At 35.1% G+C, this 22,066-nt stretch overlaps 2 protein-coding genes across 6 annotated transcripts in view; one reads left to right on the plus strand and one right to left on the minus strand.

The window, feature by feature from the left end:
• Nucleotides 1-14,446, plus strand: part of ERMP1 (endoplasmic reticulum metallopeptidase 1) — a 44,659-nt gene extending 30,213 nt beyond the window's left edge. Inside the window, exons 13-15 of the mRNA XM_039881869.1 lie at nt 502-617; nt 8,910-9,073; nt 9,201-14,446. Coding sequence (XP_039737803.1) covers nt 502-617; nt 8,910-9,073; nt 9,201-9,365 — 445 coding nt within the window. The 3' untranslated portion in view covers nt 9,366-14,446. The remainder of the gene's footprint in view (nt 1-501; nt 618-8,909; nt 9,074-9,200) is intronic.
• Nucleotides 14,447-15,394: 948 nt separating this feature from the next.
• RIC1 (RIC1 partner of RAB6A GEF complex) overlaps nt 15,395-22,066 on the minus strand; it is an 89,911-nt gene continuing 83,239 nt past the window's right edge. For 4 of the 5 annotated variants that reach the window (XM_039881595.1, XM_039881634.1, XM_039881745.1 and 1 more), the window contains exons 23-26: nt 21,871-22,062; nt 19,168-19,345; nt 18,815-19,003; nt 15,395-17,963 (exon numbers count right to left, since the gene is read on the minus strand). In XM_039881595.1, the coding sequence (XP_039737529.1) occupies nt 17,675-17,963; nt 18,815-19,003; nt 19,168-19,345; nt 21,871-22,062 (848 nt within the window). In that variant the 3' untranslated portion in view covers nt 15,395-17,674. The remainder of the gene's footprint in view (nt 17,964-18,814; nt 19,004-19,167; nt 19,346-21,870; nt 22,063-22,066) is intronic. The other variant, XM_039881662.1, reaches the window with a different exon arrangement.

A 22,066-nucleotide genomic window follows, 5' to 3' on the forward strand; every position in this document is an offset into this window, starting at 1 on the left:
TGACATTTATACTATTTTGTTCTATTACTACAAAAGTTCTGGGTTTTTTTGTTTGTTTTATTTTTTAGTGGGATAAGTAAATCAGAAGTGTAGTTTTGCTTTTTTTAAAATTTAGGTAGCCTTTCCAATAGAAATCTAAGTAGCTAGAAAAGGTGGCCCTCTTAAGTGATCTAATATAATAGCAGTTAAGCATCAAGTTCAAACTATTTCTTTTATTTCTGGGGTATTTTTATGGTTTGGCAGTGAAGAATTAGATGAGAAGAAATAGGACAGGTAGTAGAATCAAGATCATCTAGGATCCTTTATTCTTAATTTTAGGAGGGTTTTATTATGTAATAACCTGGGCTTCAGAGGCACTGGCATTGTTTATCGAGTTTATTTTCACACCTCAAAATGTGTTTCATATTTCTCGAAGACTTCCATGAGTTGTAGAGAGCTATTAAGTAATAAAGCATCCTAAATATTATTGAAATATTGAACACCGAATTCCTTTCCAAATAGGAAAAATTGGTATCTTCCTGCCCCAGAGGTTTCTCCAAGAACTCTTGCTCATTTCAAGCTTATATCCAAAGAACAGACACCCTGGGATTCTATAAAACTGACCTTCGAAGCAATAGGTAAGTCATATGACAGTTTTTTCTTCTTGCCTTCAGTTCTTAAAATTTTTAATCATGTATGTTTTTTCCTCAACTTTGTAACAGTGACCAGCAACCTGGTGTTTTTAAAAGCAATTCAAGCTGGTTATGATTTTTTAAAGAAAATTTAACAGCCTTTATATTTTAGAGCAGTTTTAGGTTTACAGGAAAATTGAGCATAAAGTAGTTTCCATATCTCCCTTCCTCCTCAGCTTCTCTGTTAACATCTTGCATTAGTGTGGTACGTTTCTTATTAATGATGAGCCAATACCGATACATTATTATTAACTAAAGTCTTTAGTTTACATTAAGTTCAGTTCACTCTGTATAATTACGTGGGTTTTGACAAATGTGTCCGCCTATTCAGTTTCATACAGAATTGAGTCACTGCCCTAAAAACCCCGCTGTGCTCCACTTATTCATCCCTCTCTCCTCCCACTTCTCCCAGCAGCCACTGATCTTTGTACTGCCTCCACTATTTTGCCTTTTCCAGAATGTCATATAGCTGGAATCATACAGATTGTAGCTTTCTTAGATTGGCTTCTCTCATTGAGCGATATGCACTCAAGGTACCTTCATGTATTTTAGTAGCTTGATAATTCATTTCTTTTTATTGCTGAATAACATTATAAATGTACCAGTTTGTTTATCCATTCACCTACTGAAGAACATGGTTGCTTCTGGTTCTTGGCAACTATGAATAAAGCTGCTATAAACATTTGTGTGCAGGTTTTTGTGTGAACATAACGTCTTCAACTCATTTGGATAAATATCTAGAAGCACAATTGCTAGCTTGTATGGTAAGCCTATATATACCTTTGTAAGAAGCTGCCAAACTGTCTTCCAAAGTGGTTGTACTATTTTGCTTTTCTACCAGTAGTGAATGAGAGTTCCTGTTGCTCTGTCTTCTCACCAGCTTTTGGTGCTGTTAATATTTAGGATTTTAGCCATTCTGGGAGATATGTAGTGCCATCTTGTTGTTTTAATTTGCAGTTCCCTAGTATATGATATTTAGCATCTTTTCATATGCTTATTTGCCATCGGTATGTCTTCTTTGGTGAAGTGTCTATTCTGATCTTTTGTCTATTAATCGGGTTGTTTGTTTATTTATTGTTGAGACTTAGGAGTCCTTTGTGTATATAAGTCGTTTATTTAGTGCTCTGCAAATATTTCCTCCCAGTCTGTCTGTCCTTTCATTCTTTTAATAGCGTTTTTCAATTTAATGAAACCCAACATAATTAATTTTTATTTCATAGATCATGCTTTTGATATTGTATCTAAAAATCATCATGAAACCCAAGGGATCTGGCTTTTCTCCAGTGTTATCTCCTAGATGTTTTTGTTTGTGTTTTACATGTAGGTTTACATTTTAACTTATTATTTGTGAAAGGTATAAAGTCTAGGTTTAGATTCCTTTTTTTTTTTTTGCATGTGGATTTCTAGTTGTTTCGGTACCATTCGCTGAAGACTATCTTATTATCTGTTACCATTGAATTGCTTGTGTCTTTGTCAAACATCAGTTGATTATATTGTGTGAGTTTATTTCTGGGCTTTCTATTCTGTTCTGGTTATCTCTCTGGTTTTTTTTTTTTTTTTTTTTTTGCCATTACAGCATTGCTCTGATCACTGTGGCTATACAGTAAGCCTCAACATTGGGTTATCAGTCCTCCAACTTTCTGGGATTTTGATTGGAATTGCATTGACTCTTTAGATTAAGTTGGGGAAAATGACATCATAACAATATTGACTTCCTATTCATGACGTTGAATGTCTGTTTATGTCTTGTTTGAACTCTTTCATCAGAGTTTTGTAGTTTTCTTCATATAGATCTGTATATCTCTTAGATTTATGCCTGAGTATTTCATTTCTGGGGGTATTAATGTAAATGGTATTGTTCATTAATAGTATATATAGGAAAGCAATTGACTTTTAACCTTGTATTCTGCAGTCTTGCTATAATTGTTAGTTTTTTTTGTTGATTCTTTTGAATATCCTACATATATGATCATGTCATCTTCAGTTTTATTTCTTCATTAATATCACATTATTTCTTTAGCCCATTGATATAATGGATTACATTAACTGATTTTCAAAGTTGAACTAATCTTATATAACTGGAATAAGTCCCACTTGGTCGTAGCATATAATTCTTTTTTTATACATTGTTGGATTTGCTCATATGTTGAGTATTTTTACATCGATGTTCATGAGAGATACTAGTTTTCTTGTAATATCTGTGTGTGGTTTTGGTATTAGTGTAATACTGGCCTCATAGAATTAGTTTGGAAGTATTCTCTCTGCTTCTGTCTTCTGAAGATTGCAGAGAATTTGGTATAAATTTCTTCCTTAAATGTTTGGTAGAATTCACCAATGAACCCATCTGGGCCTGGTTTTTTCTGTTTTGGAAGGTCATTAATTATTGATTCAATTTTTCTAATAGGGCTATTCAGATTATCTTTTTTCTTGTGTGACTTTTGGCAGATTGTGCCTTTGAAGGAATTGATCCCTTTCATCTGGGTTATCCAGTTTGCAGGCAGAGAGTTGTTCATAATATTTTTTTATTATCCTTTTACTGTCCATGGAATCTGTAGTGATATCTTCTTTCATTTCTGAGATTAGTAATTTATGTCTTCTCTTTTTTCTCTTATTTAGCCTGGGTAGAGGCTTATCGATTTTATTGATCTTTTCAAAGAACCAGTTTTTTATCCCATTTTCTCTGTTAACTTCCTGTTTTAATTTCATTGATTTCTGCTCTCACTTTAATTACAGTTAAGTCCTCAATGTTGTGGATGGGTTCTTGGAACTGACTTAAATCAATAATGTATAAGAAAACGAGTTTTACCATAGGCTAACAAGCGTTAAGTTACAAAAATATCACCGTATTTCTAAAGACTTATAATATTAAACATCGAAATAAATGTGAGCTATATACACACTTAAGAAAGATTAATAAAAACAAAATAAGTATTTTCCAAACTGCTTATTCCAGTCAGGGTGGTGGGTGGCCAGAGTTCATCTCAGCAGCTCAGGGAACAAGCCCAGAACCAAACCTGGACAGGATGCCATTCCATTGCAGGGTGAACTCACACACACACCCCCAATACTCATTCATGCTGGGACAATTTAGACAAGTCAGTTAAGCTAAGGTGCACATCTTTGGAATGTGGAGGAAACCGGAGGACCTGGAGAAATCCCGTGTAGACATGGGGAGAACATACAAACTCCACACAGACAATGACCCCAGCCAGGAATCCATTTTTTATTTTATCAGTGTTAAAATGAAATGCTGAACAATATGAAGTTATTTGAGGATCTGCTGTATTTATTTTCTGCTTAGTTTGTATTAATTTGCTCTTCTTTTTCTAGTTTACTAAAGTGGGAGTTTAGACTGATTTTAGATTCTTTCTTAATGTTATATTTAGTATGTTTCCAATGCTATATTTTTCCCTCTAAGCACTACTTTCGCTCCATCTCACAAATTTTAAGTGTATTTTCATTTTAATTTAGTTCAACTTATTTTTAAGTGTTTCGAGACTGTTTTGACTCATTTGTTACTTAGAAGTGTGTTTTTGGTCTTCAAATACTTTGGGTTTTTCCTGCTATTTTTCATTATTGATTTCTAGTTCAATTTCATTGTGGACTGAGAGCATACACTATATGATTTGTTCTAAAATTTGTTAAACTTTGTTTTATGTTATGGGATGTGGTCTCCGTGATTGTTCTATGTGACTTTGAAAAGAATGTGTATTCCGCTGTTGTTGGATGAAGATTCTATGAATGTCGATTAGATTTAGTTTTTTGGTGGTGTTTGGTTCAACTATATCCTTACTTATTTTCTGCCTGCTGAATTTGTCAGTTACTGATAGTGTTGAAGTCTCCAACTATAATAGTGAATTTATCTATTTCTCCTTCAGTTTTAGCTTCACCTATTTTAACATTGTTAGGTGCTATCAACTGATACTTCTTAAAATTATTTTTAGCAGTTGACTTAGAGCTTGCAGTAAGTTCACTTTCAAATAACACTATAAAACTTCAGGGGTAGTGCAGACACTTTAAAAAATAGTATTCCCAGTTCTTCCCTCCCTGGGATTCTATAAAGTTGACTTTTGAAGCAGTAGTAAGTATAGAACAGGGTCTTTTTTTTTTTCCTTTCACTTAAACTTTTTAGTAAGTTGCATGTGGGTTTTGTCCCACTCAAATTTATTATAGTGATCAACAATTCGAGAGCTTATAATGTTTCTAAAAGAAATGGAAGCCAATTATGATTTTTAAGGAGGTTTTAGGTTCATTGTCAGATCCTTTACAGCATTTGGCCTGGCATTAGTAGGCAGTAAGGCTATGTTTACTTTTTTTGGTACATTTTTTGTTTAAAATATTTTGTTCCATTTTTCACTCCTACCAATAATATATGAGAGTTCCAGTTGTTCTACATTCTCACCGGTATTGGCTGCTGTTTATATTTTTAACATTTCTAGTGGGTGTTTAGTAGTCTCGCTTGCATTTCTCTAATAATTAATGATGTGGAACACTTTTCCAAGTGCTTATTGACCATATATCTTGCTTTGTTTCTTCATGTCTTTCTCCCTTTTAAAAACTGGGCTTATTGACTTGTGGTTTGTGTTTCAGATAAAAATCCTTTCTCAGATTTATGTGTTATCAGGATTTTCTTACCCATTCGTTTTCTTAATGGTTATCTTTTGATGTGTGAAAGTTTTAAATTTTTCTGAAATCTAATTTATCAGTTCTTTTTTCTCACAGGATTAGTGTTTTATATGTCCTCTCCAAAGGACGTTGCCTATCCAGAGGTCACAAAGGTAGTTTTTTTTTTTTCTAGAAGCTGTATAACTTTAGCTTTTTATGGCCTATGATCCACCTTGAATTAATTCTTGTGTATGGTGTGAGATCAAGGTTCAAGAAATCTCAAAAAAAATCAGGAAAAAAATTGTATATGTGTAGGTCTGTTTGTGTACCAGTTACCACACTTTAAATTATAGAAGCTTTATAATTAGGGGGGTTAAGATCTTTTGTAGGTTTTTTCAGTGTTTTCTTTGCTATTTTTGCATGTTTGTTTTTCCATGTGAACTTTATATTAACTCTAATATTAAACTTATTGCTAATTGGTATTTTGGGGAATATAACAATAAGTTTATAAATTAAAGAGAACTTGACATGATGTTGAGTCAGCCTGTCTACAAAATGGCAATGCCTTTTCATTTGTTCATATCAACTTTTGTGTCTTTCAAGAGTGTTACAAAATTTTCCTCATCTAGTTTTTGTTGCTGTTATAATTGGGGTTTTCTCTACCAGTATGTCTTCTGAGTGGTTTTATTTTGTATGTATGAAGGCAAGTGATTTCTGTATGTCAATTTTACATCTTGCTGCCTCACCGAATCTTTTATTTTTTAATTGTGATACTCTGGGGTTTTCCAGGGATACCAGTAATTGCTAAACTTTCAAGGGCCAGATGGTAAATATTTTAGGCTTTGCTATGTGCCTCTGTTGTAGATTCTTTTTTAACCACTCTTTAAGAACATAAAAAACACCCTTAGCCTGAGAGCCATACAAAAGCAGGCTTCAAGTATAGCTTATTGACTACTGCATAGCATATGCAAATATAGTTTTTATTTCTTCCTTACCAATTCTTAGGCCTCTCTTTGATTTGTCTGAATGGCTAATACTTCTAGCATAGTGTAGAACAGTTGTTGAGACAATAGTATTCTTGCCTTGTTCTTGATATCAGTACAGAGGTCTCTATTTTAAGATTCTAGCCTTACAGTCATGTTAAGGAAGCATTCATCAACTGTCATTTCTTGAATGTATTTGTAAGGATTGGTTTTTAATTTTGTTAAAGGCTTTTTTTTTTTTTTTTTTAGCTATCTATAATCACAGGATTTTTCTTCCTTGAATATTTTAATATGGTGTATTCCATCAGGGCGGGCCTATTATTTTCTTAATGTGATGTTGGATGTTTGCTAGTATTTTATTCAGAAATTTTGCATCAATACTCATGCATGGTATTGGCCCATGTGTGGGTTTTTTTGGGAGGTGGGGTACTCTATCAGATTTAAGTATCAATGTTATACATTATAAATGTAAAAGCATCATAAATGTGATACATCCTGAAAACAGCCAGGTTTTCCTTAATTTTCAGTGCTTTAGGAACATTTTATGGAGCATTGGAACTATTTGGTTGAAAAATTGGTTTAAATTCATCTCTGAAACCACATGGGCCTGGTGCTTATTTTGTTGGGTAGTTTCTTAATAACTTTTTCTAGGGAAATTGATCTGCTTAAGCCTTAAACTTCTGTATTGAGTTTTGGTCATCTGTATTTTCCTAGAAAAGTATCCATTTCATCTGGTTTGATTTATTAGTATTGAGGTCTACAAAGTAGCCACATGATTTACAAATTTCTTCTGCCGATTTTTCTTATTTCTTTTTTGTATACTTTGGTTTGCTCCACTTCCCTTCCCCTCTGCCTCTTAATCAAGTTAGTTAATCTTGTTAATTAAAAAAAAATAAGACTTTCAGTTTGTAAGGTCTGTTTTGTTCTACTCTCTATTTCATTGATTTTTGCTTTAGCTGTAATATTTCCTAACTTTTTATTTTGCTGTCCTTTTTACTTGTCATTTTTATTTTGCTGTCCTTTTTATTTGTCATTTTATTATTTTACTGAAAAAACGTTTATTGCTATGGATTCTCCTCTTATCACTTTGTATGTATCCACTAATTTGATATGTAGTGTATTCTTTATTTTAAAATTTTTCTGTAATTTTTGTTTCCTCATTCACCCACGAGTCTTTTAAATAGAAGAACTTTTATTTCCCGATAGGCTGTTTTGTTTTGCTATTGGTAATTTCAGGTTTTATTGAATTATGACTAGTGTTATTTGTAATATTTCTATTTTGTAGAACTTTGATATTTCCTTTGTAATCCAATATTTTAATGAATGTTTCATGCCCGCTTAAGATATATTCTGTATTACTATTTCACTAATCATTTCGTTTAGGTCTTTTTTATTGTTTTTTTTTGTTCAATTGATGTCTTATACTGAGTGGAATATTATAGTCTCTTATTTGTATGTGCATGTATATCCATCTTCTATCTCCTGTAGTTTTGCTTCATGAAGTTGTTACTATGTTGATGCAGAAAATTCACAATTTTTTTATTTTTTATATTTTTTTAATGCCTACAGCACCTGGTCTTCCTAGGTGTTCTCCCATCCAAGAACCAGGCCCGAAACTGCTTAGCTTCTGAGATCAGACGAGATCGGACACGTTCGGGGTGGCATGGCCGTAGACTCACAATTTTTATATCATCGTGAATTACAGTTTTTAGTATTATATTTTCTTTTTACTTTTAATGCTTTTTGTCTTGAATTCTATTTTTTTCTGATTATCAAAGAGGCCTTTTTAAAATTGTGTCCACTTGCCTGAAATATTTTTGTTCAAACCTTTAGTTTTACGCTTTCTGAATTTGTTTCTTGACTATAACATATGGTTAGGTCTGGCTTTGTAAGCCAAGGTGAAAACTTTTTTCTTTTAGTGGATGAGCTAGGTCTATTCACATTTATTTTTATGACTGATGCATTTGGTCTGAACTTTGTCACAGTGTTTTATAATTGTTTTATTTGTTAAATTCCTTTTTTCTGTGAAGTGTTGTCTTTGCTCTTTAATTAAAAAAATATTTTCTGGCCTTTAAGAAGGTTTATATTTTTGTTGTGATCACCTGTTATTTAACCTTTTACTATTTGTGTCTCAGGATTTAATGGCATTCTTTAACTCTCTTAGCCTATACAGCAGTTTGCTTATTGTATTTTCCTCTTTCCCTCTCAGTGTTACATGCAGCATTTGTGCATTAGTCTTCCACCCTCACCTCAATATGTGTTTTAGTAATATATTTGGATATTTTTAAATCCTTGGTGTCCATTCTTTCGTTACAGTTTTTGCAGTTATCTCTTGATTATAAGCAGCTTATTCTCTATACTTCTGAGGAAAGGCTTGAGTGCTAGGTTCTTGTATGTTTAAATGACAGGGCCAAGACTTAAACCCAGGTTCTCTCACTGTAAAATCTGTGCCTTTTCTGCCGCACCTCATTACTTATCTTCATTAATACACACCGTAAGTCCAAACTGGCAAGCCTCCATTAAGTTTGCAGTGTCTTTAAAGTGATAAAAGGCATGAACTTCATAGTCTGGTTTGGGTGGTGGATTGCTTTTCTTGTTGATACTTTTTTAAAGATTGTCTTAACTGATGATCTTTCCTCTTATGTTACAGGACCAAGCCATATGTCATTTTACGTTCGAACTCACAAAGGATCAACGCTCTCTCAGTGGTCTCTTGGCAATGGCACCCCAGTCACGAGTAGAGGAGGAGACTACTTTGTATTTTACTCCCATGGACTCCAGGCTTCTGCATGGCAGTTCTGGATAGAAGTACAGGTCGGTATTTCCCAGCATTGCTGGTATCACCGATCAGGTTCCTAAGTGGTATTAGGCAGGAATCGAATACTTGGGATCAGTATTCTGCCTTCACAGAACTAGAGAACTAACTAATTTTCTCTGCCAGGTCTTGGAGGAACAGCCTGAGGGAATAGTCACTGTGGCCATTGCTGCCCACTATTTTTCTGGGGAAGACAAGAAATCCTCCCAGCTGGATACTCTGAAAGAGAAGTTCCCAGACTGGACATTTCCGTCTGCTTGGGTGTGCACCTACGACCTCTTTGTGTTTTAATTTTGTGGATGAGCTCTGAGTACATGCCCGGTGGGATATGTCATGTGACGCGATTTCTCCCTATGCTACATTGATATTTGTAATGTAAGTCAATGGACTTTAATAAGCATATTGTCAAAGAGCTTTGTGGGCTAACACTCTTCAGGGCCAAGCATTATAATGGTTACACTGTGGGGTAGTGATGCATGGCCTTTTTGACACTTGAAAATGCCAGTTTCCTGGCCTTAAAGCACATGTGGATACTGCCACTACACTAACATGTCATTTTATATGACCTTAAGGACAAAAGCCAACAAACCACTTAGTAGTTGTTCCCTTAGGATCATGAAAGATGTTGAAGGTACTGTAAGACCATTGTTAATGAGACAAATGACATTTCCAGTTAAAGCCCAAGACCATTTATTGTATTAGTGGATGGAGCATAAAATACCATTCACCGGAGTAATGATTCCCCTTGATACCTAACTATAGGTCATTAGAAAGCTTTTACAGTAAGGACTGGGGAAGAACCCTTGGGCGTTTGAGGTCCCTGCCTTTGCTGAGAGCTGTGCTTCTTCAGGCAGCCTCGAGAGTATGCTTTGCATCTCTGTAGTGAAGCCCAGGACCCCTGATGTGGATACCTGTGCTAAGATGGTGACTCTTGTCCTTCTGCCTAGTGGTCACTGAGATTCACCATTGTGATGCTTTTCTGAGGTGGTTTTCAATGCTTGTTTCCTTCTGAAACATATCTTTCCCCCTCTTCATCTTACCAATTTGAGAAGAGGAGCATTTTTCCAGCTATAGTCCCCTCTGGGTTTTCACAGGTTCTTTTTGGTTCAGAATGTTGTTTCTGCAAGTACATGACTTCCTTCCTTCCTTCCTCAGAGGACTGAGTTTCTATGGTGGCTATTCTTGGGAAGGACAAGACTGGAGTGAGGAGTGGGTTGTGAGCTGCTGAGCAGTTTATATACTCTGTTTTGTAGGAGTTTTGTTATCCAAGGTTAATTCTTTAGGGCACAATTTTATTGATGCACTAGGTCCTTATTTTTGTCTGTTTTCCAGCCATATGAACAAATTGGTTTCTCAGTAACTAACTTAATCACTAGCAGAGCTGGCTTTCCTGAGACTTGAGGTTGTGGCTTGTACTAGAATGAGATCACTGCACCTATAGCTGTCGGGGTTCAGATCCTGCACAATGGCAGTCCTAGGGCTTAAAGGTGCTTTTCATTTTGAAGATGGCTGTGTAGCATGTGAGGCTTATCACAGCAGTGCCTCCGATGGGTTCTTGACTCCAGCAGTGGAAGGGTCTGGTGGTAAATTTTGTTAGCTTTCTTTTTTCCATTCAGAAATGTAAAAAGTTGGATAAATTTTGAGTTTAGTAAGCATAGGCCAAAAATATTTTTAAAGAAAAGTCATAGTAAAAATTTAAAACTTTGCACTTTGATCCATTTGAACAGCAAGAGCATAGTTAAGTGTGCATGGGGGGGGGCGGGATTTTTCTTGCAGCTGCTTGTGTGATATGTACAATGTGATTTATTAATCATGCTCTTCATATTGCCTGCCTAATTTGTGACTCTTTAAAAACTGGGCTCACGCAAATATCAGGGCTGCAGCCAGAGCTGAATGATAACATGCTGACTGTGACATGCATGGACACTGGAGCCATTACTTTTTCTGACTTTGTAGAAACCATATATTACTAGCCTCAAGTGCTTCAGTGTCTGGCTGTTACCATATTTATCCGTGAGGCCAGATGATTTCTGAGTTTGTCAAGTGGTATATAGTTTGCAGTGTTTATACCTTGAGTAGCACAGTTGTGGAGGAAAAGTTAGAGATAGTAATACCTCAATGAATTTTCAAAATATGGTCCTCCATATCCACAGGTTCTGCATCCACAGATTCAACTGTGGGTCAGAAATATGTGGGGGGAAAAAAAATGATGTTTTTGCTGACACGTACAGACTTTTGTCCTTGTCATTATTCCCTAAACGATACAGTGTAACAACTATTTACATAGCATTTACATTGTATTATAAGTAATCTAGAGATGATTTAAAGTATATGGGAGGTTATATATGAATACTATAACATTTTACATAAGAGACTTGAGCGTCCACAGATTTTGGTATTTGAGGAGGGTTCTGGAACCTATCCCATGTAGATTATGAGGGATGACTGTACAGGCATATTTCTGTCGCTGTGGTCAATTTGAAACTGATCTAGAAATTACAGGGGAAAAAAAAGCAAAATCTCAAGTGTTGAGGAAAGACACTGGTTGAAACACAAATAGTTCCCTGTGGTGTTTTTTTTTCCCCCTTTAGGAAGGACGTTGTAACTCTTTTTCAGTAATGATCATGGTTTTCTTTTTACCTTTGGGTTATACCTTTATATGTAAACAATTCTTTTTTTTTTTAGCATTATAAAACTTTAATATTATGCAAGGTCAGTAACAAGATGCTCACTAGTCTCTGGGCATGTTTAAATATTCTGAGATTATTTTAATGCCAGAAATGGTTAACTAATTATTCATGGCTGTTAATAAGTGCTGCTAAGATTAAAGTACTAGGTTTTTTTTTGAGTATATGATCATTTCCTACAGAATTTGAATGTAGGTAAGCACAGTACTGCATATTCAGGGAAAGTGTAAAGAATTGTGATTTCAAAATAATTATTAAAATGTGCACTGTGTCAGACCTAACAATGATTATTGCATGAAATATTCCTTTCCACAGTTTAGCAGATGCAAATTAGCATAGGGTTCCTAAAAGGCTACCACTGAGGGAGCCCATAAACCAGCCTGCTGACTCAGGAACCTATATTGTTTGTTTCTGTTTCTTTTCACTAGTTTGCTGACTTGATTAATTTTTGCCTTACAATGTTGCTGAAATACTTTTTAATATCCTAGTTAGTATCTTTAACAGAAAAAAAGATCTTTATTAATTATGTTATCCTGTATCCTCATATTCAGAGGGTTATTTCAAGTCTACACAGCATTTTAAAGTCTTCTTTAAAAAAAAATTACTGTTAAAAGACCTAGATGGCTCATGTGGATATAACTGCTATTTTAATGGGTTATATGAGCAAAGAACTTAGCATGGAAATGTTAGTTTACTTTAACTAGAATCCTTTTTGCAGTGGAATGAGATTGTGCATCTGAATTCTACAGAAACTAATCACCTATTATTTGGTAAATATTGAGCTTCAGCATATTCAGTAGTTTTAAATCATTTCCCTTGGCAAAGAAAATCATGAAAGGCTCAGAAAGGTGTTCTTTTGTTGGAAGATAGGGATAGGAAGGACAGAAGAAGAAACTGTCTTTCAGTCAGAAGGTGACCCACTGCTCATTCTCTCCAAGGAAAGGAGAGAAAGGAAAGTACTCTCCAAAAGAGTACCCACACATCATGGTGCAAGGTATTTCACTTTGAGTGAATGCCTTCAAAACAGTTCACAAGGTGAAACAGCTGAATGGCAACTATTCCTAATACACCTTGCCGCCTCTTAGGGCCAATAAAGCCAAAATGCACTTAGACCTCTTTATACCTGTTTTTATTTGAAAAATATCCTAGCCAGTTTTGAAGTACATAAATATGTATTTTTGATATTGCTACTTATTTGATTTGTAGAAGTATACTGTGTTGATAATTTCTCCAAGTTTCATCTTATACCATGATCAAGTGAGATTCAGCCCAGGAATGCATAGTTTAACACTTGAAAAATCAATCAATGCAGTACTGCATATTAAAGGACAACCACCATATATGGTCATCTCAATAGATACAAAAACAATTTTTTTTAACAAAGCCTACCATCTTTTCATGATAAAGGAATTCCTTAACTTGATAAAGGTCCTCCGTGAAAAACATCACAGCTTATTACATAATTTACGATGAAAGACAAAGCATTTCCTCTAATATTAGAAAAACAAGGATGTCCACTACTGAATACTGTACTGGAGGCTCTAGCCAGGGCATTTTGGGAAGAGGCATCATTAGACAGGAACTGTTAAAACTACCTTTAGTTGCGAATGATAGATCATTTATATAGAAAATCCTAAGGAAACCACAAAAAACTATTACAGTTAATAACTTCAGCAGTGTTGTAGGGTCCAATATCAATGTACAGAAACCAACTGTAACTCTGTATACTAACGAACAAAGAACAATCCAAAAATGAAAATTCTATTTGAAATAGCATCAGAATAAAATACTTAGGAATAAGCTTAACAAAAGTACAAGGTTTTTACACTGCAAACTAAGACACTGCTGAAAGGAATTAAAGACAAAAATAGACAACCTACGTTCATGGATTGGAAAGCCTAATATTAAGATGGCAATATTCTCCAAATTGATCTATAGATTGAATACAATCCTCACCAAAATCCCAGCTGCCTTTTGTGTTCATGCACACAGAAACTGACAAGCCGATCCTAAAATTCATACAGAAATGCAAGGAACCCAGAATAGTAAAAACAGTTTTGAGAGAACAACTCACACTTTCAAAACTTCCTACAAAGTAGCAACAGTAATCAAGACAGTGTGGTACTGACATTAAGAATAGCCATATAGATCAATGAAGTACAATTAACGGCCCAGAAATAAACCCATATTTAGTCAATTGGTTTTTGACAATTCAATGGGAAAAATTTTTAGTAACTGGTTCTGGGACACTAAATATCCACATACAAAAAAACAAAGATCCCCTCACTTCATACCACATACTAAAATTAACTCAACATGGATCAAGACCTAAACTGTAGGAACTAAACTATAAAATTCTTAGGAGAAAATAGACATTAGTATCTGTTTTTACAAACCAAAAGAAATCCTAAGAGGATTTTTGCTTTTAAAAAAAGCTGTTACTGTACTAAACTTAGTTAGGTCTTTCATTTTAAAAATCCAAGTGGTATAACACAAACTTTTGGAAAGTGGCGGATATCCTTTGCTTTATGCTATTTCAGCTTATGAAAAGAATTTTCATAGGCGTACCACACTCTATTTTGGATAGTGGGGGATGCCTGTACCTGATAAGGGTCTACTATCCAAAATATGTAAAAACTCTTGCAAATCAACAATAAAAGATAAATGACTCAATTGTGAAATGGGCAAATGGTGTGAACAGACATTTTTATCCAAAGATATATAAATAGCTAATAATCATGAAAAGACAGCCATCAGGGAGATGCAAATCTACAATGATACCACTTCACACATTAACTCAGATGGCTATAACCAGAAATACAACAATAACAAGTGTTGATGGTAGAAACTGGAACCCTCCTCCCACTGCTAGTACAAATGTGGAAAAATGACACAGGCACTTTGGAATACGGTTGGCATTCCCTCAAACATTAACCAGTTATCATATAACTCAGTATTTCCACTCAGAACTGAAAACATGCCCACAAAGAAACTTGCACATGAATGCTTGTAGTAGCATTCATGATAGTCAAAGGGTGGAAACCACCCAAAAGTCCCTTAACTGATGAATGGATAAACAGATGTAGTATATCCACAAAATGATTATTCAGCCTCAGAAAGGTATGAAGTACTGATATACAAAGATGAACCTTGAAAACATCTTGCTAAGTGAAAGAAGCCAGACAGAAAAAGCCACATATTACATGATTCCATTTATATGAAATGTCCAGAATAGGCAAATCCATAAAGACAGAGAGCAGACTTAGGAATACAGGAAATAGGTAAAAGTCAAAATCATTTTTAATCCCACCTATTAGAGATGTTGTCTAGTCTCCTCTACACTTACATACAGAACTGATGGAAACCATATGGTATACATGATTTTATATTCCTTTTCATTATACTTTGAACATTTTCCATGATTGTCTGTTCCAATCTTGTGTTGTCAGGCATCTAGGATGCTGCCAACTCTTGATGCACCTATTCTAAATAATTCTGCATATAAATAAAATTTAAATCTGTCTGAATTTCTAAGTTATTTCATTCAGAAGATTCTAAGAGGTGGAATTATAATTGGTGGTTCATAATACATATACTTTTTGCTGTTAACCTGAGATGGTAAATAAACAAAAGTTCATGTAATGGTTTTATTGCCCTTTACCAAGTAAAAAAATACACATTACAGAAGTAGCAGCAACTTTAATTACAAGCAAAGGTTGACTCGACCCCCAATGACTTCTTATTTTGGTATTAGCAAATAATTTAAATTTCAAATAGTTATGAATATTTAAATTCATTGGTTAAAATTATGGCTTAAACAGTGGAGAACGTGAACCAAACAGGGCAAAATAAAAATAAGGATTTTTTAAAATTAAAGTATATAACAATTACCAAAGAAAAATTTCTGTAAAACTTGCCTTTTTTTTTTTTTTAATCTTGGGGCCACCCATTCTGATTAGCTGAAAAACAAGTATTTTAGAGAGAAAAAATTCATTTATGGCATTAATCACAGGAATACAGTTACCTTATTGGTGCCTGCTTTGAAGAGTGCAAGATGAACCCAGCAGTACATTAGGATATTTGAAAAGATCACAGCTGTTTACAATGGTAAATCATTTTTATTGACTGAATATTCACACCAAGCACAAAAGTAATGCTAGTTCTTCTCCTACTGGACTAAGAGAAGAAATTTCAGTTTAGTTTCTTGCTGGGCTGCATGTACTCACATGGGAAGCATTTTCTAAAGATTTAGGGAAAGGTGGTTTAAAACAAAGGCTTAATTAAATAAAGGTAGCACCAGAAGGACCAGGTACCAATAATCACATATTCCACCCATCCAGGAGTTTGAGTATGTGAAATTATTGCACTTGTAAGAAGTAAATGACAGTAAATTACCAAACCCAATAATTTAAAAGTTTGATGAATTCTGAACTAAGTAGTTTCAAAATGGTTTTGAGTTTTCCTTTAAAGGAAACCTGGCTAGGACAACTAATTCTAGCCATTTACTTTAAAAAACAAGGATAGAGGACCAAGTTTTAGTTCTAAACTGTAATTGCACTATGAGAAGAGAGGCTGTTTTACATAGTGGTATGAGTTTGGTCCACATCAAATACATTGTTATAAAAATAAACAAGTTTGTTTTTGTAAAAAATAACATTGCATTCCTTTGTTCAATTGCACAGTACAAACAAGCTATCTAAATTAATACTGTTATAAGGTAATTAGAAGTACAGTGGATATGTGTTTAGTCTGAAGCAATAAAGGAGTACACAGTTAAGTTTTCATAATGTATGAAAACTAAAATTTAAGTCATCTGAAATACATAAAATATTTTAAAAAGTTACAATGAAGAATGCATTTTTATATACTAATTATTAGCTGTGATAATACAGGATTCAGCAGTCCATTTACATAAAACTCCATTTTTATTCAATTTACAAAAGCAATAAATAAGAAACTACATTAATTTGCACAAAACCTGTTTCATTTCATGATCAGTGTGACCATTTGTTACTTTATGACCAAGCCAATAAACCTGTCTTCCTCTATGAAGACGGCTCATATTTGGAAAGAAGAGCAAGCCCTGTCTTTATTCCAAGAGTATCTATAGCCATGCAGAATCCAGCATAAAACCTTACAAATTATAATACAAGGCCTAAAAATATGAACACCGCCTGTGAATATATTTACACAAGAGTAGTATTCACAAAAAGTTCTTTGATACAAAATAGTTTAGTAGTACCTAACAGCATAATTGAAGAACCAACCCCTCAGACCTCGGCCCATACTTATCTAGCAGGAATCAAGCCTGCACACCGACTCACAAATAGCTCCCATCAATTCAGGCCTGGGATATAACAGGCTAGAAAAGCCAAGGAGCACATCCTCATCACACTGGCCAGTATTGTGCCAAGGCAGACATCTATTCAGGAGGCCTAGCCAAAGAGTCCAGTGCTCTCAACCCAAGGGCACATTACAGGTACCTCAGGTACCTGATAAGCTATAGCAAGCACCTTAGCATTTATTTTTAAAAAGCAGTCTGGACACACACTGTACCAGAAAACATGTTAAGAAGCTATACACAGTGAAAAAGCTCATCTGGACAAACAATCCTTATAAGAGCTATCAATCTTTAAGAATAAAACCAAAATATTCTCATGTACATCTGTACAATATTCTTTATTACTTTCCACTGCAGCTTAAAAACTTTTTTATGAAAGATGATTGATTCTGCTATCACATTTTTATGGAGTCAAAGAGACTTCTTAGAGGACAGTTAGTTAAAATTTAATACCTTACCAGAGTCTCTGAGCTGAGTTCTGTCCCTGGTTAAGTTATCGAGCTAGGTCACAGTGTCCTCAGTTGCACACTGCTGCTAATTAATACTGCCCACGGTGACGTACCCCACTGTTGTTAGGACACAGAACAGTCGTAAGTTCCATCCTGAAAAGATTCCTCCTCCTCCGCTCCGGCTGTGTCCTCCTCTTTCCGACTGACCATACTGCTACCTCCGACCTCGCTCTGGGGGATGCTTCCATGGCCCGATGAGCCCCTGCTCTCCTCTACCCGGGGGCTAGACTGCTCAGGAGTCTTACCCACGGTTATTGGCTGGAAAGCTTCAGGCTGGACCTGCTCTTCGGTTATCTCATTGAGCTTCTGTAGTTGTGGCTTAATGATGTTTAAAAATGGCTTATATCCAGGACTAAGGAGAAGAAAAAGGAAATTAGTTCTCATTTGCTATGTTCAAAAGTCTCCACAGAATGTTATGGATAAATTCCTACTAAACACTGATACAATCAATGATAAGGTCAGTGACAAATTATGAGGAGAGAGGCAGTGGCGTAGAAAGGTAGGGAGGCTTCTTAGGTGTTCTGGCCAGCATAGAGGGGGCTGCATACAGCGTTAGTGTGAGTCTTAAATGTCTGAGCACTAGGAGCAAGACTGACATTCTTTATCTAGTTGTACAATTAAAAATCATATTCTACAATGTAAGGACCGACAGGATTTTAGATTTGAAAAAGAGCCTTCAGAGAACCTAAATGAATTTGTCAGTTAAGAAAAACTAGATCCAAGTAAGGGAAGCTCCAAATCCACACAAAAGGTTACAAAAGGCTAGAACCCAAGGTTCTTCCATCCACTACGCATAATTTGGGCTTCCTAGTAATTGCCGTGGAACGTTAAATTCACATAGACGTTAAATTTTTATTTTTCCAAGTGGACACTTTTAGGTTATTACCTCCAATTCCATAGAACTGCAGATCTCAAGTTCCAGTCTCAATTCTAAGATCATTTGTACTGTACCAGTCTTAAGTCAGTGACATCCATTCCCATTATAAACTGACCAATGATGTCTCATTGGACATTACTCATGTAAATGGTTGGTAAAGAATGGTAACTAAAGAAAACAGCTTTAAAAATGAACATATGAAAGCATTTTTATTTCGACCAACCTACAAATCTCCAAATAAATGAACCAGAGCTAAGCCCTAATGTGAAAGGACAGAATTCACCAAAGGACAGCTAAGGAACAAGCCTAAGGAAACCAGCACTTACCAATCTGTAGAGGCCCATCGGTCCACCGCATGTAGCCCTGTCTTTATGTTCTGTAACATTTCTCCATTTACCTCTGAAGACTGTATAATAACCAAAATCTGGTTGATTACTGAGGATTCTCTAAGAATCAGGCCTATGACAATGCACCAGTCCAGACATCCTGCCTCCAGGAATATGTGTAGCAAATATCTATACATAAACAAAAACAAAATAACTGAGAAAGAAATACAGAGCTAAGTAGAATCTACAGATATTCAGAAAGGCAATCATTATCAGGAAAGTAGCCCCTGTATCTTATTTACCCAAATATCCTGAGTAGACATTCTGTGCTTTCAAAATGCTGAGAAACTCACCGAAGCTGGACCTGGGATTTGTGAGGCCCTTTACTTGCCAACTCCATGGAGATGTGCTCTAGCTCTGACTGAGTTAAACTGAGTGTAGAAAAATTTTCATCGACCACGGTCCAGTCCCCATCCACCATGGAGCTACTTTCCGTCAAGTCTGTAGCTGAACCAATACTACATTCATCACCTGATGAAGAAGTGCCAAAAGTTATAAACTATAAGTTCACAGAGAAAATGTCTTCCTTTAACTTTAAATATTGGCTGTTTTTCAGATGTTTATTTCTCCTCAAGATTTTGAAACCAAAACCTTAACTCCACTGCTAAAATTTCCATGCTATATTAACAGTAGATATATTTTAAAAAATCATTAGATAACCAGGCGTTATGTGCCTTCAGATGGAAATACGATACCTATGAAGGAAGTAGTCTTGCCTGCCTCCAAAAAAGAAAAAAATCTAGCTATAATTTGACCAAGGCTTTAGATTCAATTACCAATTTACAAGAAATACAGAGGAAACTGTTACACTAAACCATGAAGATGCAATCACCAAAGTTCACATTATGGGAAAATCCACAGAAGTGAGTTTCTTCAATGAATAAATTGAAGGGAAAAAAAAGGAGATGTAGAGGGGAACAATCACTGAAAAAAGAATTAAAAACATAACAATCACAATGTATGAACCTTATGTGGATCTTGAGTCAAGTCATAAAAAGTTTGTGACATTATGAAACAATTGGAGTTTGAATATTTACCGGATATTTGATGGTATTAAGGAATTACTGTTAAATTTTTAGAGGGATAATGGTATTACAGTTAATTTTTTTAAAAGAATCCTTTTAGAGATACATATTAAAATAGTCACAGATAAAAAGTCATGTTTTGGATTTGGTTCAAAAATACAGGAAGGGAAAGTAGATGAAACAGATTTGGTCATGAGTTGGTAATAATTGAAGCTGGGTGATAGATTGTGGGTGGGGCAAGGGATCCATTACACCAGAGGTTCTCAACCCCTGGGTCACGGATCATTACTGGTCTGTGCCCTGTTAGGAATCAGGCTGCACAGCAGGAGGTGAGCGGCAGGCGAGTGAGCAGAACTTCACCTGTATTTGCAGCAGCTCCCCAGCGCTGGCATCACCACCTCAGATCATCAGGCATTAGATTCTCATAGGAATACCGGTCCCTGGTGCCAAAAAGGTTGGGGACCACTGCATTATACTATAACGTCTATTTTTTAAATGTGTTTGAAATGATCGCTTTTAAAAGTTTTCTTAAAAATCAATGGTACTGCCTCATGTCCTAATCTCAGAAAGAAAAAGAAAAAAATCAGCAAATAAGTGAAGATGTGGAGAAACTGGAACCCCTGTTAATGTCAGTGTGAATGTAAAATGATGTAGCTGCTATTGAAAATATGATAGTTCTTTAAAAAAAAAAAAAAATTAAAAAGAATTATCACATGATCTGGCAATCCCACATCTGAACATATACCACAAAGAATTGAAAGCAGGGTCTCAAAGAGATATCTGTACTACCATGTTCACTGCAGTATTATTCACAATAACCAAAAGGTAGAAGCAACCCAAGTGTATGCACGTCAATGGATGGATAAACAGTATGTGGTGTATACACACAATGGAATATTATTCTGCCTTAAAAAGGAAAGAAATTTCCATTCATGCTACAACAGCAATGAACTCTGAGAACATTATGCTAAGTGAAATAAGCCAGTTACAGAAAGACAAACACTGCATTATTCCACTTATATGAGGTATCTAAAGTAATGAAATTCATAGAGATAGGAAATAGAATGGTAGTTGTCAATATTTGGAAGTGGGAGGAATGGGGAATTGTTATTAAATAGGTATAGGATTTTAGTTTTGCAAGGTGAAGAGTTCTAGAGGTTGGTTGCACAACAATATGAATGTAAATACAACTGTACACTTAAAAATGGTTAAGATGGTAAATTTTATGTGTAGTCTACCACAATTAAAAAAAAAATTAAAGCAGCTATAAGCCTCCTCACACAGCAGAAGCTCAGGTAACAATGATGGCATACTGAAATTCAAAGTTCAGGTGAATGAATTATGAAAACTACATTATGAAAACTACAGAAAATCAGACCAATTGTTACTTAAGCTCCTATAATTATATAAACCTAAGCAACATAAATCACTTTAAAACTTCCTCAGTTTGTAGCTTATTCATTACTACAAGAGCAGAAGTTGGCACACATTTTTTGGTAAAGGGCTAGATAGTAAATATTTTAGGTTTTGAAGGCTAAGAGGCAAAACTAAGGATACGATGTAAGAACTTAAAAAAGAAAATTTCCACAAAATTTCATCAGTGAAATAAAAAAAGATAACAGTGTATTTTTTTATGATACAGGTAGATTTATGAGAATAGAATTTTTTACATGGGGATAACATTTTTGCTTACTTGAAGTTCAAATCGATTGCCAAAGTTCATCTATTAGTGCTGATCTGTAATAAGATTTTACCTATTTTATTTTACCTAAAATAAATATGGTGAAGTATAGTCAAGGCCAATTTGGCCTTATTCTAGTAACTAACTATCCACCTCTCCAGCAGATATTAATGGATAATCCTCAAGAATGTACTTGAAAGATGAGTGAAGGTCTATCTCTGAAGTGCTACAGCACAGAAACGTTCTTGCAAAGGAACTGAAAATGAGCTAAGATTTAAAATGACATTTACCTTTATTAGATAAAGGTGACAGGAAGGCATCTTGCATCTGTGGTCCATGGGATGAGGCTGTGTCTATCTCATGATGGGCAGGGCCAATGTTGTTGAGCCAGCTCCGACTTCGTTGGACGTTAGAAATGCCAGCATCTATCTCAAGGTTTAAAAAAGGGTCAGCTGATTGAGACTTTAACAGTTGCTCTCCCACTGC

This window comes from Pteropus medius, unplaced genomic scaffold, assembly GCF_902729225.1.
Source record: "Pteropus medius unplaced genomic scaffold, Ma_sr-lr_union100, whole genome shotgun sequence".
NCBI lineage: Eukaryota > Metazoa > Chordata > Mammalia > Chiroptera > Pteropodidae > Pteropus > Pteropus medius.